Below are 18,994 nucleotides of genomic sequence, written 5' to 3'. Positions count from 1 at the left end.
ACATAAGGCCAGATTCTCTGTTACGGGACCTCTCTCCTCTGCCTGGGTGCCTGGGCCTAAATGTGTGACAGTGGCCTGTTCCAGTGGTGGGTGACGTGAAGCCTGATTCTCTGCTATGACATGAAGACAGATTCTGCGCTGACATAAGGCCAGATTCTCTGTTACAGGACCTCTCTCCTCTGCCTGGGTGCCTGGGCCTAAATGTGTGACAGTGGCCTGTTCCAGTGGTGGGTGACGTGAAGCCTGATTCTCTGCTATGACATGAAGACTGATTCTGCGCTGACATAAGGCCAGATTCTCTGTTACGGGACCTCTCTCCTCTGCCTGTTTGCCTGGGCCTAAATGTGTGACAGTGGCCTGTTCCAGTGGTGGGTGACGTGAAGCCTGATTCTCTGCTATGACATGAAGACAGATTCTGCGCTGACATAAGGCCAGATTCTCTGTTACGGGACCTCTCTCCTCTGCCTGGGTGCCTGGGCCTAACTGTGTGACAGTGGCCTGTTCCAGTGGTGATTGACGTGAAGCCTGATTCTCTGCTATGACATGAAGACAGATTCTGCGCTGACATAAGGCCAGATTCTCTGTTACAGGACCTCTCTCCTCTGCCTGGGTGCCTGGGCCTAAATGTGTGACAGTGGCCTGTTCCAGTGGTGGGTGACGTGAAGCCTGATTCTCTGCTATGACATGAAGACTGATTCTGCGCTGACATAAGGCCAGATTCTCTGTTACGGGACCTCTCTCCTCTGCCTGGGTGCCTGGGCCTAAATGTGTGACAGTGGCCTGTTCCAGTGGTGGGTGACGTGAAGCCTGATTCTCTGCTATGACATGAAGACTGATTCTGCGCTGACATAAGGCCAGATTCTCTGTTACGGGACCTCTCTCCTCTGCCTGGGTGCCTGGGCCTAAATGTGTGACAGTGGCCTGTTCCAGTGGTGGGTGACGTGAAGCCTGATTCTCTGCTATGACATGAAGACAGATTCTGCGCTGACATAAGGCCAGATTCTCTGTTACAGGACCGCTCTCCTCTGTCTGGGTGCCGGGGCCTAAATATGTGACAGTGGCCTCTTCCAGTGGTGGGTGACATGAAGCCAGATTCTCTGCTATGGCATGAAGAGACTGATTCTCTGCTGACATGAAGCCAGATTCTTTGCTATGGCATGAAGAGACTGATTCTCTGCTGATGTGAAGCCAGATTCTCTGCTATGGGACCTCTGTCCAATTGATATTGGGTCATTTTTATTTTTTTTATTTTTATTTTAATTCATTTCCCTATCCACATTTGTTTGCAGGGGATTTACCTACATGTTGCTGCCTTTTGCAGCCCTCTAGCTCTTTCCTGGGCTGTTTTACAGCCTTTTTAGTGCCCAAAAGTTCGGGTCCCCATTGACTTCAATGGGGTTCGGGACGAAGTTCGGTTCGGGTTCGGATCCCGAACCCGAACATTTCCGGGAAGTTCGGCCGAACTTCTCGAACCCGAACATCCAGGTGTTCGCTCAACTCTAGTCTTAAACTTTTGATCAGGACTGTACATTTTATTACCCAATTCCCACCCTTTTTTATAAAATAAGTCCCCTCTTACCTGATGTTGTCTTTGGTCTCCCCTGGTTACGGCCACCTCTCCTGTCGAATCCCGCCGGAACGCGATTGCGCGGAAGACTGAAGATCCTCTCCCGGCCGGGCAATGTCTTGAACGCGCATGCCGTCACGCATGCGCCATGATGACTTCTTCCTGGCCAGTATAGTACAGAGCCGCGAACGTGCACGCCGACTCTGTACTATACAGGCCAGGAATAAGTCACCATGGCACATGAGCGGCGGCGTGCACGTTCAGGACATTGCGCGGCCTGGCCGGGAGAAAATCTTCAGTCTTCTGCGCAAGCGCTGCCCTGCCGGGAGAAGAATCCAGGAAGTGAACGTCGCGCTCAAGGAATGTAAGTATGAAAAGGGAAGATGAGAATACCCCTTTAAGAAATCATAAATTCTGCAAGGGTATGTAAACTTATCAGCACAACTGTAAGTAGCTGTGTGATATAAATCTGTGGAATATGGGAAGCATAAGAGGATGTGCACCATAAATCCCATCTTTGTAAGGCCTCTTGCACATAGCCGCTGTGTGCCTGTGGTCGTATTGTGGACCACATACGGCGGTTCCGCAATACACAGGGCACCAGCTGTATCCGTGATGTGGACCCATTAACTTGAACGGAAACACAGATCGGATCGCCACAGAAGCACTACAGAATGCTTCCATGGTGTTTCTGGCCATGCCTCCACACAGCAAAAAAGTAGAACATGTTCACGACCCATTCAAGTTGAATGGGTCTGGATCTGTCCCGGCTGCTGCACGCACGTTGCCCGTGCATTGGGGACTGCAAATTGCTGTCCCCAATGCACAGAATGGACCAACAACGTCCATGTGCAAGAGGCCTAACACTTGTGATCTAGTTTTGTGTGAAGCGGCATATATACATTCGGAGTGACAGGAGATTTCCAGAATCTGATTTATTTTTTTGTCGCCATATTTTGACCCCTATAACTTTTTTGTAATTATGTGTACGGAGCTGGATGGGGGCTCATTTTTTGCAGGGCAATCTGAACTTCTGATACTATTCTGGGGTGTTTAAGACTTTTTGATCACTTTTTATTTAAATTTTTGTAGCAAATGAAGCGACCAAAAACGGCGAATCGGACATTTGGACTCTTTTTTTTTTCTGTTTTGCTGTTTGCCGTATGGGGAATATATTTTTATACAATGGGTGTTTTTACACATTGCGACACCCATGATGTGTATTTTTTCTTTTATTTTCATTTTGGGAAAAGGGGAGTGATCTGAATTTTTATGGCGCTTTTTTTTACACTTTTTTATAGTTCCCAGGTTACACACACATCTCTGTAACACAGTACACAGCTCTGTTCTGACCCTTCCCACACGTGACTTGTCACATGGTCAGGACGTCATCACAGGTCCTTTGCCTCTCCAGCAGCTAGCAGCTCCGTCAGGTGAAGAGTGTGTGTAGTAGGGCGTATTTTGAGTTAGGGAGGACGGAGTTTTGGATGAGGGAGGACTGAGTTTTGGCTGATGTCTGAGGGAGGACGGAGTTTTGGATGAGGGAGGATGGAGTTTTGGCTGATGTCTGATGGAGGACGGAGTTTTGTCTGATGTCTGATGGAGGACAGAGTTTTGGCTGATTTCTGAGGGAGGACGGAGTTTTGGCTGATTTCTGACAGAGTTTTGGATGAGGGAGGATGGAGTTTTGGCTGATGTCTGAGGGAGGACGGAGTTTTGGCTGATGTCTGAGGGAGGACGGAGTTTTGGCTGATATCTGAGGGAGGACGCAGTTTTGGATGAGGAAGGACGGAGTTTTGGCTGATGTCTGAGGGAGGACGGAGTTTTGGATGAGGGAGGACAGAGTTTTGTCTAAAGTCTGAGGTAGGAGGGAGTTTTGCCTGATGGAGGATGGAGTTGTGGATGATGTCTGACGATGTCCTAACATGTATGCCGTACACTAGAGGGCACCAACACATTCTAGTCATCCTAGACTACGCTACCCGGTACCCGGAGGCGGTGCCACTGCGGCATACATCAGCCAAACTCATAGCTAAAGAGTTAATGGAGATGTTTTCCCGCGTAGGACTACCCAAAGAGGTTTTGACGGACCAAGGTCATGTCCAAGGTCATGCACATAAAACAGTTACGGATGTCCGTCGACCATCCGCAAACGGACGGGCTGGTAGAAAGGTTTAACCAAACCTTTAAAAATATGTTAAAAAGAGTGGTGTCCAAAGATGGAAGGGACTGGACCTCCACCTGCCCAATTTCATGTTCGCAGTGCGAGAGGTGCCCCAGGCCTCTACTGAGATCTCGGCCTTTGAACTGCTATATGGCAGACATCCTCACAGGCTGTTGGATGTAGCCAAGGAGGCATGGAACCAACACCCAACTCCGTATAAAAGTGTTATTGAATACGTGACCCAGATGTAAGAATGGATAGAGACCGTGTTGGTTCGGGAACATATGGAGGCTTCTCAGCGGGCCCAAAGTCGAATCTATAACCGGCAGGCTCAAGTCCGGAGCTTTAACCCTGGTGATTGGGTCTTGGTTCTGGTACCAACAGTGGACAGTAAGTTCTTGGCTAGGTGGCAGGGGCCCTATGAGGTAATAGAGAAAATTGGAGATGTAAATTACAAGGTACACCAGCCAGGGCGGCGAAAGCCAAAGCAGGTCTACCATGTTAATCTACTAAAACCTTGGAAGGATAGGAAGACCTGCGCTGTGGACAGACCGCAGTCGGTTTGTCTAGGGCAGGGGTGTCAAACTCAAATTCATCGGGGGCCGCATCAGCAGTTTGGTCACCCTCAAAGGGCCTGAAAACTTACAGTTACTTGGCTTGGCCCTTGGGGATCTCGGACGCCACTTCCACACTTTGGCCGGGGGCTCGGTGGAGCTGATGAGGTGTTTTATCCTAATGAGAAAGATTTCATAATAAGTATTTGGAGAAGGTGCAGAGGGATAACAGAGCAGGGAGAGGCTGGTGCTGCTACCAGGGGGTCGTACCATGGGGGAGTAATAAAGCCCACCATAATGCCCCCCCCCCCAGTAGTAATAATTCTCCTTATAATGTGACAGTGCAAAAAATACCCCCTTATAATGCCCCCATTTGAGCTAATGTCCTCATAGTGCCCCCATAATGTGCCAGTATAAAATGCTCCAGTAGATGCCCTCAGTGTCCCCCATAATTTGCAAGTATAAAATACCCCTTCTTAGTGTCCCCCGTAGATGACCCCATAGTACTCCTCTCCCCCCTTCCCTATAGTACCCACCATGTGTCCCAGTATAAAATTGCACTGTACAGAGAGCCCATATAAAATACCCCTTCTTTGTGGCCTCAGTAGATGCCCCTATAGTGCCCCCAATCATGTGCCAGTATTAACAGCCCCCCTCTGTGCCAGTAATAATAGCCCCCTATGCCAGTAATAGCAGCCCCCCTGTGCCAGTAATAGCAGCCCCCAGTAATAACAGCCCCCAGTAATAACAGCCCCTCTGTGTCAGTAATAACAGCCCCAGTAATAACAGCCCCTCTGTGCCAGTAATAACAGCCCCCAGTAATAAGAGCCCCTCTGTGTCAGTAATAACAGCCCCCAGTAATAACAGCCCCTCTGTGCCAGTAATAACAGCCGCCAGTAATAACAGCCCCTCTGTGCCAGTAATAACAGCCCCCAGTAATAACAGCCCCCAGTAATAACAGCCCCTCTGTTCCAGTAATAACAGCCCCCAGTAATAAGAGCCCCTCTGTGTCAGTAATAACAGCCCCTCTGTGCCAGTAATAACAGCCCCCGCCAGTAATAACAGCCCCCTTTGCCAGTAATAACAGCCCCCCCTTTGCCAGTAATAGCAGCCCCCCTGTGCCAGTAATAACAGCCCCCAGTAATAACAGCCCCCAGTAATAACAGCCCCTCTGTGTCAGTAATAACAGCCCCTCTGTGCCAGTAATAACAGCCCCCAGTAATAAGAGCCCCTCTGTGCCAGTAATAACAGCCCCCAGTAATAAGAGCCCCTCTGTGCCAGTAATAACAGCCCCCAGTAATAAGAGCCCCTCTGTGTCAGTAATAACAGCCCCCAGTAATAACAGCCCCTCTGTGCCAGTAATAACAGCCCCCAGTAATAACAGCCCCTCTGTGCCAGTAATAACAGCCCCCAGTAATAAGAGCCCCTCTGTGTCAGTAATAACAGCCCCTCTGTGCCAGTAATAACAGCCCCCTTTGCCAGTAATAACAGCCCCCCCTTTGCCAGTAATAACAAACAGCCCCCCTTTGCCAGTAATAACAGCCCCCACCAGTAATAACAGCCCCCCCTTTGCCAGTAATAACAGCCCCCTTTGCCAGTAATAACAGCCCCCTTTGCCAGTAATAACAGCCCCCCCCTTTGCCAGTAATAACAGCCCCCGCCAGTAATAACAGCCCCCCCTTTGCCAGTAATAACAGCCCCCGCCAGTAATAACAGCCCCCCCTTTGCCAGTAATAACAGCCCCCGCCAGTAATAGCCCCCCCTTTGCCAGTAATAACAGCCCCCCCTTTGCCAGTAATAACAAACAGCACCCCCCCCCCCCTTTGCCAGTAATAACAGCCCCCGCCAGTAAAAGTATTGTACATAATAAAAAAAATTTAAAAAAAAACACATACTTACCTCCTTGGCAGCGATGCGATGCAGGCCTCTTCTGGCCTGTGTCCCACGCTGTATGGCTCAGGCAGCGCGATGACGTCATCGCGCCGCCTGCGCCGGCCTCTGATAGGCTGCAGGCACTAGGCCGGCAGCCTATCAGAGGAAGGGAAAGGGACACGCCTCTCCCTCCCCTACCGCAGCACAGGCAGGCATCTGTATCGCTGTCCTGAGGACGGCGATACAGATGACTGGAGATGAGCGCTTCCACAATGGAAGCGCTCATCTCCCTGTGCTCCGCCGCCGCCGCCAGCTCGCTCGCCTGCCGCATATCGGGGGCGGCTGCGCGGGCCACATGACGAGGTCTGGCGGGCCGGATTCGGCCCGCGGGCCTTGTGTTTGACACCTGTGGTCTAGGGGAAGAGGTTTTGGCCCCTCTGTCTGCTGCAGGGGAATCGGTTGCCACAATAAGACTTGCTGACAGCCTCTCCTCTAAACAGGCTCAGGAAGCCAGGGAGTTCATTAGTTGGAACACGGATGTGTTCTCGGAACTCCCTGGACGCACTTCCATAATCCAGCATGATATTGTCACCGAGCCCCAGGCAAAAGTCCAGTTAAAGCCGTATCGGGTGCCCGATGCTCGGCAAAAAGCCATCTCGGAGGAAGTGAAGCTAATGCTGAGGCTAGATGTCATCGAGGAGTTTAAAAGTGAGTGGGCCAGCCCAATAGTTCTAATACCCAAGTCAGACGGGACATTACGGTTCTGTAATGGTTTTCATAAATTAAATAAGATTTCTAAATTTGATGCGTATCCCATGTCCTGGGTGGATGAGCTTATCGAGCGGTTAGGACAGGCAAGGTATTTCTTGGTCTTGGACCTCATCAAAGAGTACTGGCAAGTGCCCTTAACGGAGGCTGCCAAAGAAAAAACTGCCTTTATCACCCCTGAGGGGCTGTATCAGTATAAGGTGTTACCCTTTGGCCTTCATGGCGCCCCTACGCCGATTAATGGAAATTGTACTTCGTCCCCATCGTAGATACGCCTCCGCTTGTCATTTATAGTACCGACTGGGAGAGTCACCTGCCCAATGTGCAGGCCGTAGTGGACTCCCTTCGGAAGGCTGGACTAACTGCTAACCCAAAAAAATGTGCGATAGGGTTAGAGGAGACTAAATACCTAGGATATGTCATTGGGCGCGGACTCGTCAAACCCCAATTGAACAAAATAGAGGCAATACGGAACTGGCCCCTACCTGTCACCACTAGGCAAGTAAAGTAATTCCTAGGAATGGTGGGCTATTACATGAGGTTTGTCCCCCACTTTGCTACTCTAGCCGCACCTTTAACAGAACTCTTGAAGGGAAAATCAGTGATGGTTCGCTGGGATGATGGGGCGGAAGAGGCTTTTTCCGCTTTGAAGTTGGCCCTGTGTGGGTCACCGGTTTTGTGCCGTCCGACTTCAAGAGGGAGAACTGCGCCTGGTCTCATTGCTCCAAGAGTAAAGCATATACCTCTCAGAAATGGTCAAATGGTCTCCATTGAATTTCCTAACACAGCAAAAGCAATATAGAACATTGTGACTCAGTTGCTCAGTCCAGCCCACTTCCCTGATTATTGGATTTGAAGTGTCTGCCTTGACTTTGGCTTATCCCTGAGTACGATTTTGCCTGATCCCTAAGTACTCCACACCAGTGTTTCTTGACCCCCATGAGTCAGCAATCACTTGAACAAAAACTACTACAAATGGTAGCAACCTGGTGGTTCCCCTACAGCAGAGTCCAGATCCCTGTCAGTCGTCAGTCTGTGCACTAGTTTCATCATTAGGATGTCTTTCTCTCCATTTTTATTTTTTGGGTAGAAAAGAAAGATGGTAGATTTTCATGAACTGAACAAAATTAGTCAGTAATCAGTATCCATTGCCTTTAATTCCTGATGTGTTCAATCAGCTGCTTGGTATTATTTTTTTTAAAACAACCTATAATCTTATTTGCAATGTAGAAGGTGAGTAATGGAAATCTGACTTTAACAGTCCAGATGGACATAATGAGTGACACTGCTGCAGTGTCGGAGAGCACCCCAATATTTTGTTAACAATATTTTCAGCAATTTTGTGGGGTGATTTTTTTGCTGTATATCTGAGTGATATCTAGATGTTTTCTCCTGACCAATCTCTTAGGTTATGTACTTTCAGCAAAATATTTTTGGATGGAGCTACATAAAATCCAATCCATCAAAGATTGACTCCAACCACAAAACTTTGAAGGAGTAAACCTTATCTAATCTCCTACACAGCCTATTAGTGTACATGTCAAGTTTTTCTTAGGGCAGTATTACATTTAGCGATGTGGCTGACGAGTGTGGGGAGGGAACAGTTCCTTCCCAGCAAACGCCTGCCCACTAGCGGAGGAGACCGCTGCTATTACATGCAGTGATGTCCTCCACAGTAGGAGGAGGAGCATTTATCATTATGCCATCATTCGTCCCCATACTGACTAGCTGTTTGCTGGCAACAGATCATGATTAGACAGAACGATCTGCAGCCGGCAAACAATGATTTTTAAGTTTGCTTAAAAATCTGGATTACCCAATGAACAAGCATTTGCTCGTTCATCAGGTAATCGGTGGCTATATTACACTGCCAGATAATCACTAATGGACGCTCGTTAGTGATGATCTGTCAGACAATCTGCCAGTGTAATACAGACCATAGTCTTCACTCCAATCTCCATGCTGATGCTGCGCTCCACTGCTTACAACTCAAACTTCTAGGTTGTGGGAATACATGAGCTGCAGCCATAACACTTCTCAGTGCTGTGTGCTGCAAGATCACCCAGAAATGTAAATGCCTATTACACCCTCATCTGGTCCAAAAACTCTTCCCGTTACACCCTCATCCCCTGTTGCCCCCACACAGATTCGATATGACAAGCAGTGGACTCCACCTAGCCTTTTTATCGATTGAGAGCATCAACCAGACCAAAAACAAATGGATTTGAAATTGTGACCATTTGGGTGGGGATGCAGACAGAGGGCATCATGGGGGGCCGGTGATGTTAGAGGAAATAAAGTGTCCATGGGGGTGCAGTCAAACCACTCTCCCGATCTCCAGAATAAGACAGAAAAAGTAGTGCAAGTGCATTAGTACGTTGAATGGCATGGCGGGGATCCTGCCATCACTCATCCTCATATGGATTCCTGCTGCCCAGGAGCAATGATTGAGGTATCCACAGATCATTGCACAGTATTTTGCTCATTCATCGGGTCATGAATTATTAGGAACAAGCCTTCGTACAAACATTTGTTCCTGTTAATCTGTCTAAAATCAGCACATGTAAGTCTAACATTACTATACACTGCGTGCAGAATTATTAGGTAAATGAGTATTTTGACCACATCATCCTCTTTATGCATGTTGTCTTACTCCAAGCTGTATAGGCTCGAAAGCCTACTACCAATTAAGCAAATTAGGTGATGTGCATCTCTGTAATGAGAAGGGGTGTGGTCTAATGACATCAACACCCTATATCAGGTGTGCATAATTATTAGGCAACTTCCTTTCCTTTGGCAAAATGGGTCAAAAGAAGGACTTGACAGGCTCAGAAAAGTCAAAAATAGTGAGATATCTTGCAGAGGGATGCAGCACTCTTAAAATTGCAAAGCTTCTGAAGCGTGATCATCGAACAATCAAGCATTTCATTCAAAATAGTCAACAGGGTCGCAAGAAGCGTGTGGAAAAACCAAGGCGCAAAATAACTGCCCATGAACTGAGAAAAGTCAAGCGTGCAGCTGCCAAGATGCCACTTGCCACCAGTTTGGCCATATTTCAGAGCTGCAACATCACTGGAGTGCCCAAAAGCACAAGGTGTGCAATACTCAGAGACATGGCCAAGGTAAGAAAGGCTGAAAGACGACCACCACTGAACAAGACACACAAGCTGAAACGTCAAGACTAGGCCAAGAAATATCTCAAGACTGATTTTTCTAAGGTTTTATGGACTGATGAAATGAGAGTGAGTCTTGATGGGTCAGATGGATGGGCCCGTGGCTGGATTGGTAAAGGGCAGAGAGCTCCAGTCCGACTCAGACGCCAGCAAGGTGGAGGTGGAGTACTGGTTTGGGCTGGTATCATCAAAGATGAGCTTGTGGGGGCTTTTCGGGTTGGGGATGGAGTCAAGCTCAACTCCCAGTCCTACTGCCAGTTTCTGGAAGACACCTTCATCAAGCAGTGGTACAGGAAGAAGTCTGCATCCTTCAAGAAAATCATGATTTTTATGCAGGACAATGCTCCATCACACGCATCCAAGTACTCCACAGCGTGGCTGGCAAGAAAGGGTATAAAAGAAGAAAATCTAATGACATGGCCTCCTTGTTCACCTGATCTGAACCCCATTGAGAACCTGTGGTCCATCATCAAATGTGAGATTTACAAGGAGGGAAAACAGTACACCTCTCTGAACAGTGTCTGGGAGGCTGTGGTTGCTGCTGCACGCAATGTTGATGGTGAACAGATCAAAACACTGACAGAATCCATGGATGGCAGGCTTTTGAGTGTCCTTGCAAAGAAAGGTGGCTATATTGGTCACTGATTTGTTTCTGTTTTGTTTTTGAATGTCAGAAATGTATATTTGTGAATGTTGAGATGTTATATTGGTTTCACTGGTAAACATAAATAATTGAAATGGGTATATATTTGTTTTTTGTTAAGTTGCCTAATAATTATGCACAGTAATAGTCACCTGCACACACAGATATCCCCCTAAAATAGCTAAAACTAAAAACAAACTAAAAACTACTTCCAAAAATATTTAGCTTTGATATTAATGAGTTTTTTGGGTTCATTGAGAACATGGTTGTTGTTCAATAATAAAATTAATCCTCAAAAATACAACTTGCCTAATAATTCTGCACTCCCTGTATATTCTGGTAGCTGAATTTGCACTACAGAATTATTATCAAGAATCAATTAAAACTTCATTCTTATTTTTGGTCCACATCTTTCAAAGACTTTGATTCTTCTGAGTTTGGATAGCCAAGAAAGACATTCCACTCAAGGTTCCTTATGCTAAATTAGGGTCAAAATACAAACCGGATTCCAAAAAAGTTGGGACACTAAACAAATTGTGAATAAAAACTGAATGCAATGATGTGGAGATGGCAAATGTCAATATTTTATTTGTAATAGAACCTAGATGACAGATCAAACGTTTAATCCAAGTAAATGTATCATTTTAAAGGAAAAATACGTTGATTCCAATTTTCACGTTGTCAACAAATCCCAAAAAAGTTGGCACAAGTAGCAATAAGAGGCTGGAAAAAGTAAATTTGAGCATAACGAAGAGCTGGAAGACCAATTAACACTAATTAGGTCAATTGGCAACATAATTGGGTATAAAAAGAGCTTCTCAGAGTGGCAGTGTCTCTCAGAAGCCAAGATGGGTAGAGGATCACCAATTCCCACAATGTTGCGCAGAAAGATAGTGGAGCAATATCAGTAAGGTGTTACCCAGCGAAAAATTTAAAAGACTTTGCATCTATCATCATCAACTGTGCATAACATCTTCCGAAGATTCAGAGAATCTGGAACAATCTCTGTGCGTAAGGGTCAAGGCCGTAAAACCATACTGGATGCCCGTGATCTCTGGGCCCTTAAACGACACTGCACCACAAACAGGAATGCTACTGTAAAGGAAATCACAGAATGGGCTCAGGAATACTTCCAGAAACCATTGTCAGTGAACACAATCCACCGTGCCATCCGCCGTTGCCAGCTGAAACTCTACAGTGCAAAGAAGAAGCCATTTCTAAGCAAGATCCACAGGCTCAGGCGTTTTCACTGGGCCAGGGATCATTTAAAATGGAGTGTGGCAAAATGGAAGACTGTTCTGTGGTCAGACGAAATGGCCAGTCTGCAGTCCAGATCTTTCACCTACAGAGAACATTTGGCGCATCATAAAGAGGAAGGTGCAACAAAGAAGGCCCAAGACGATTGAACAGTTAGAGGCCTGTATTAGACAAGAATGGGAGAGCATTCCTATTTCTAAACTTGAGAAACTGGTCTCCTCGGTCCCCAGACGTCTGTTGAGTGTTGTAAGAAGAAGGGGAGATGCCACACAGTGGTGAAAATGGCCTTGTCCCAACTTTTTGGGGATTTGTTGACACCATGAAATTCTGATTCAACATATTTTTCCCTTAAAATGGTACATTTTCTCAGTTTAAACTTTTGAAAAAAATTAATCTGTCTTTGACAACCTTTATCTTTCAGTATTGTCAATGTGTTCCATAAGTGTGTACTTAAGCCAAAATATGGCTGTGAGAATGCACCCTGAGATAGCTTACCTCCAATCATGAATATTGACAGATGATTCCATTTCATGAGTAGTCCTTTCTACTGCTTAGCAGATAACGAAAAACAGAATAACGTTCAGAAATTATTTTATTGATTTTATTGAGTTCTTAATATTAATAATATAATAGATAATTAATAAATAACAGTAATAACATGCGTTTTCTAAAGAATGATAATTATTTAGCTTTGCAATTTCTTTTTATTTAACTACAAAAATTAGCTTCGATTTGATGTTCAGTTCTGGTTTCAGTAGAATAATGTAACATTTGGGAATGAAGATACAGCCCAGAAGTCCAGCACTGGAACATGAGATGGCAAAAACTTCCACAGCCACCATGTACTTCCCCTTGGTGCTGAGATAGGCCGGGATGAAGGAGATCCACACACTGCAGAACACCAGCATGCTGAAGGTGATGTACTGAGCCTCATTGAAGGTGTCTGGAAGTCTTCTGGCCAAGAATGCCACAATAAAACTCAACATAGCGAGGAATCCAATGTAGACAAAAACAATGTAGAAAGCAATGGAAGATCCTTCGTTGCACTGTAATATTATCTTATCAAAGGCAACCTGGGTATTATGCTCTGGAAATGGTGGTGAAATTATCAGCCACAAAACACAGATAACAAACTGACCAAAAGAAGAAACTAACAACAGACTTGTTGCAAGGTTCTTCCGGAGCCATTTTCTTACGGTCCTGTCGGGTTTGGTGGCTCGAAAGGCTAAGACCACGGTGACTGTTTTGGCCAAAACTGAAGAAACAGCAACTGTAAAAATGTTCCCAAAAGCCACTTGTCGTAGGAGACAGGACAACTTTGATGGGCGTCCAATAAATAATAGAGGGCAGAGAAAGGATAACATAAGAGAGAGGAGAAGAATAAAGCTGAAGTTCCGGTTATTGGCTTTCACAATTGCTGTGTCTTTGTATTTGACAAATATTCCTGATATCACAGCTGTCAAGAAACAGAATAACAGAGAGATGACAATGAGAGATATCCCCAGTGCGTCTCCATGTGATAGGAACTCAGTTGCTCGGGGGATGCATGCAGTCCTTTCCTGGTTTGAAAATTTGTCTTTTGGACAGGTCATACATTTCTCCATATCTGAAAACCAATTAGTAAGTATGATATTAGTCAACTAGTCATATAAGAATCACCCATTTTTAGGTCAGCGGGTCAGTGTCCGCTGCTGTCCTGCTACTTACTATGACACTTAGCAAACTTTGCAAGCTACTGTCTCCATTGCTGCAGACTCGGTTCCCTGAGAGCGTGTTCGTTCTCACCTGTGGGCTCTTAAAGGGCCAGTGCATGCATCTGCAAATCATTCCCTGGTATTTAATGCAGCCTCCCCAAGGGGAGTGTGATTGGGCTTTTTCGGTTGTCTAGTATTTAGTCGCCAGCAAAGGTGTTCTCTCTTTTCTGACTACCCATTTACCACACCTTGCCTGTCCACCGATTCTGCTCTTTGCAGTCTGCCCTGAGCTTGGACTTACTACCTGGACGATGCACGTACTCTGCCTGCCCTAACCTTGGACTGTGCTCAGACTACACGTTGCTTTATCTCTTGGTGCTTCTGCTATTATCTTGCATCATCCCTGCATTATCTCCAACCTGTGTTCCTGTGAGTTCTTCAGTGTTCCAGTACCTCTAGTTTTCAGTGCGAAGTTCTGTTTACATACTTCCTCTGTATTGTCCATGCTCCTACCCAGTAGCCAGTCTGTCTGCCTTGCCTGAGTCTGGTAACCTCACTGCTTGTAAGCTTCTCCCTGTGTCTTCATGTTTTTCTTCAGCCTGGAGTCCAAGTTACCGAAAACCTGTCTAAGTGCTTGTTCATGCATACCTACGGTTTTGGTGCGTTTTACGCATCCCGAGCTCCCAATGCTTGCAATGGAATCCCTGACTCCAGTGGGTCAGCTACTGACCCCACCGGAACTATCCCAGGAGGTAGAGGCCTGGTTGTTTACCCGCAGGAAAAAGTCCCAATCCCTGTATAGGGGTTAAAAGGTGAATATCGAGAAAGCACCAGGATAACGCCTTTAATGTAAGCCCTAAGTCAAACTGATTGTTTGACACAGTGGGTCTACATTTGCTGATCTGTGACACCCATAACATAAAACCACAGAAAGATGAACTGAAAAACATAATCTCATGACAATGACATCTGTCAAGGGTTTGGGATATTTTTTGCATCAAGTGAATAGTTCTTAAAATTGATTTCAACACAAGTATCTGAGAGAGTTTTGACAAGAGTCACGTTGTGAGGGCTAGACAATGGGATCAAAGCTTCTCCAAAATGACAGGTCTTCTGCAATGTTCCCTGCAAGCAATGGTTAGTACACACCAAAAGTGGTCAAAAAAGGGCAGGTAGTGTATTGATGATATGGTCATGGGTCACCAAGGCTTTTTATACAAATAAGGAAAAAGGCTAGCCCATCTGGTGCAGTCCTACATACAATCTATAGTACAACAAACTGTTGAAAACATCTGTGCTGGCTATGAAAAAGATGTAAGGACACACGGGGCAGCATGCTGTGTAGACACAGACTGGTCATGGTACCCATGCTGACTCGGGTTCACTGATGAAAGCGCTTATGATGAGTACATGAGCATCAAAACTGCACCAGGGAGCAATGGAAAAAAGTTGTCTCATCTGATGTAATACATTCTTTTATATAATGTGAATGGCTAGCTACAGAAGTGGGCATCGCTTACATGGGGAACACATGGTACAAAGATGCACTATGGAAAGAAGACAAGTCAGAGGAAGTACTCCCAGCAGAATATGTGTGGATGTGACATATGCCACCTACAGTATATAGACATTGTAAAGACCAAGTTTCCCACTTCAAGGCACCAGTGTCCCTAATCCTTCAGTAGGACAATGTCCCAACTACACTACAAAATTTGTCCAGAAATGAGGAATAGGACAAATAGTTCAAGCCTGGTTTTCACTTGGCCTCCAAATTTTCGAGAGCTCAATCTGATTGAACCTCTGTGGGTTGTGATTAAAAAAAATATTAATTGAGGGAAAACTGGTCAGTTTTAGCACCGCTTTTCAACTGCACATCCATGGAAGTCAGCAGGTGGGCAGCTAAAAAGCAGTGGCAGCAAGAAGAAACTGGGAGCCTCTTTTCCAATTGGTAGGTCATGCTGATGGAGTCCTGACTCTTTTGGTTTGGCCCAGGCACTGCTTTACTATATCGAGAGGACATGCAGATCAAGGGCATAGTGTACAGCAGCACCAACAATGTCCTAATGCTGAGCAGCATCAGGTCACAGTACAGCAGCGGCAGGTGCTGAATGAGAGCTATAGGACGGTAATCATTAGGGTATGATTCGCATAAAAGTTTGTTTGAATACTGTACGGAGCGAGCGCTTCGTACAGTATTAGAATGTATTGGCTCAGATGAGCCGAAGTTATTACTTTGCGAAGTCTCGCGAGACTTTGGGTAATAACTTCATAAATGAATTTCTACTGTAAAAAAACATTTCCCGAACTCGGGTTCGGTTTCAAGGTACCACTTTTATGGAAATCGACTTCGCTTTGGATGTTTCATCCGAAGTCGATTCGCTCATCCCTAGTAAGCATATATACACTACTGGAAATGAAAAAAGAGCACCTGAGAGCTGAGATTGACAAAGTACAGTAAAAACTGCTAGTGGTGCTTGGTCAATTATTACACACTGTCACTGTGCGGTTCACTGTGACAGTTGTGGCAGTGCAGGCTGGCTGCAGGCTCTCCCACGTACTGGCTGCAGACTGTGTATGCCGGTTCCTTGGAGCTGCGTGCTGGCTGCAGTTTTGTGTGTGAACTGTGGCCTGTGTATCCCCTCATCCATATCTCTGTGGTTCCTGCCACCGGTGACGTGCAAACTGGCTGCATACGCTTTGTGTACTGGCTGTGGGTGTTCCCATGTATGCTGGTTCTGTGATGCGTGCTGGCTGCGGCTGAGTTTGTGAACTGACACTTGTGATTGCATGTTCTGTGCCTCTGGTTACTTCTGGTTCTGTTGGGGTTAACATTCCCTGGTCTGTGCCTGGGTGTGGTTTATCAGGTGTCCTCTTAAGCAGCTATTTCTACCTGTGAGCTGTGGGGCTTTTGGTCAGTCTATCTTGTGCCTTGCTGGGTGTAGCCCCTTGCTGCTGACCCAGGGGGTTTTGCCATCTGCCCTTCTGTGTGGTGTCGCCTGGTAAAGCATTAATGTTGTTGGTGTTGATGTTTCCTTGTCCATGCCTTGTCTGATCTTCTGTTCTGTGTCTTGATCCACTCTGTTCCATGTTTAGCCTAGCAGTGCTCTAACTGCGTCTGATAGCTTGGCAGTGTTAAACTGTTCTATGTCCAGCCTGGCATTGCTCAACTGCTTCTGATCCAGTCTGCTCCATATCTTGCATGCAGTGCCTTACTGCTTCTGTTCCTGTCCTGTGTATGTCCTGCCTTCATGAGAGAGCTCCTGGGTTCTCCGCAGGGAGGATATCTAGTCTGTGTGCAGCTCTGCTTGTGACCGCCATGCTTCTGTTCTGCATGGGGCCCAGGCATCTGCTTGTTTGCAGGTTCCCATTTGTTGGCTGTTCCATGTCCTGTGTTTGCTTGGGTTCCGGTTCTGTTGTCTGTTCCACTGGTGCTTGCACCAGCGTGGTTCTTTGCAGATAGGGGCCAAGTGTACCGACACCTTCCTGGAGGTTCGACCAGTGAGCCCTCGGCCCAGTTCATTCTCACCACCAGGGGCTCTATGAAGAACGAGGCTTGCTGGCTCTCTGCCCTCTGGGTTTTTCCTCTGGTCTGCTGGTGCACTCGGCTCTGTGGTAGTGCTACCACTATTGCCTAGCCTGCATTTGTTACTGTCATGTTCATTTATTACATGTGTAATAAAGTATTCTTTTGGTCCCTGGTCTGTATACGCTTGTGTCCTGTTTGCAAGACATTCCTCTGACACACAACCTAGGTGGTGTCCCCATTATTGTGGATTCTGCATCAGAGTATATGTTGAGGCAGGGTCACATTAATACTAGGTAGCATTGATTATACTTTGGAGATCTTTTCTAGTCTTATCAGCATCTAAAACCTTTTATATGACACCTCAATGACATGAAGACTACCTCCATAGTGAATCCTCTGGGTGGCAATGGATGGAGGTCAACATATCTGGTTTGGGGACCGTGTGCAACAGTTGACCTACTGTAAGTATGATCCTTCTCCATGCACAAATAAGAATGGTAAAGCTTTACCAGACTATCCTGTATGATAGTTGTAGGACAATTCTGTACCATGGTAGTAAAGTCGCCTCAATTGTCTTAGGGAAAGAAGCCAAAATTTCAAAACTTCTCCCACATGTTTGACTTTTTCAAATTGGCCTTTGGACAATGAATGATAAGCAGTAAAGAAATCCAGTTTGACCTCCAATAAAAAAAAAAACGTAGCAATTGCTAGAATATGGATGTAAACTGGACTCCATGTCTGTGATGATATGCAAATAAAGATCACATGGGCAGAAGATATTCTTCATTAAAAGAGAGAACACTTGGATGTCAGAAGGGTGAACTAGAGGAGGAACAATAAGCATTTTATAGAAGTGGTCTACTAACCATATGATAGTACTGTTTGAGGAATTTGGCAAGTTAGTTATAAAAAGTCCATAGTGATGTGAGACCATGGGGAATTTGGAACTGATAAGAAGATGGAATAGTCCAGCAGTTTTTTTCTGTGTACCCTTGTTTAATGCATAAATTAAGTAAGCTGTTATAAAGTCTTTGATGTCATGAACCGAAGAGGCCACCAATAATGCTGAGAAGCATAATCTAAGGTTTTGCATATTCCTGGTTATCCCTGGACAGAATTAGCTATTTATGGATAAAATTCCTTCCTGAAATAATGTTGCAAACTTGCACCAGACAGGCAAAATGTGACTGCATTGAATAGTATACTGACGTTTGCCAGCCATATAACAAGAGTCAAATCATCTCAACAGGGCATGGTACTGACATTCTTATCTACATGGAAAAAATTAACAAAAGAGACCAGTTGGGTGGTGTACCTGCACAGTCTCACTCTATCCAATCAGTGCTGCCATTTTAAGACTGTGCAGGTACACATCTCCAACTGGTTATCATTAGGAAAGAGCGAACCCGAACATTTTCGTAAAAGTCCGGGTTCGGTGTTCGGCGCTTTCTTGGCGCTTTTTGAAAGGCTGCAAAGCAGCCAATCAACAAGCGTCATACTACTTGCCGCAAGAGGCCATCACAGTCTTGCCTACTATTGGCATGGCTGTGATTGGCCAGTGCAGCATGTGACCCAGCCTCTATATAAGCTTGGGTCATGTAGCGCCGCACGTCACTCTGCTGATTCAAGCATAGGGAGAGGTTGCAGCTGCGACGTTAGGGCGACATTAGGCAGTGATTAACTCCTCCAAAAGACTTCATTCTGTGATCGATCTGCAGCTGTGGATCATTGAAGTGCTAATATCGACTTGCTCACTTTTTTTAGGCTGCCCAGAGC

At 45.9% G+C, this 18,994-nt stretch overlaps 1 protein-coding gene across 1 annotated transcript in view; it reads right to left on the bottom strand.

Annotated features, from left to right (window-relative positions):
* LOC120998899 (vomeronasal type-2 receptor 26-like) overlaps window positions 1–18,994 on the bottom strand; it is a 158,522-nt gene that overhangs the window by 22,916 nt on the left and 116,612 nt on the right. The window contains exons 5-6 of the mRNA XM_040429778.1: window positions 12,736–13,604; window positions 12,407–12,431 (exon numbers count right to left, since the gene is read on the bottom strand). Of these exons, the coding sequence (XP_040285712.1) occupies window positions 12,407–12,431; window positions 12,736–13,604 (894 nt within the window). The remainder of the gene's footprint in view (window positions 1–12,406; window positions 12,432–12,735; window positions 13,605–18,994) is intronic.

Source organism: Bufo bufo, chromosome 4 (assembly GCF_905171765.1).
Source record: "Bufo bufo chromosome 4, aBufBuf1.1, whole genome shotgun sequence".
NCBI lineage: Eukaryota > Metazoa > Chordata > Amphibia > Anura > Bufonidae > Bufo > Bufo bufo.
Note: the sequence above shows the minus strand (reverse complement) of the source record. Positions and strands in the feature narration are given on the sequence as shown.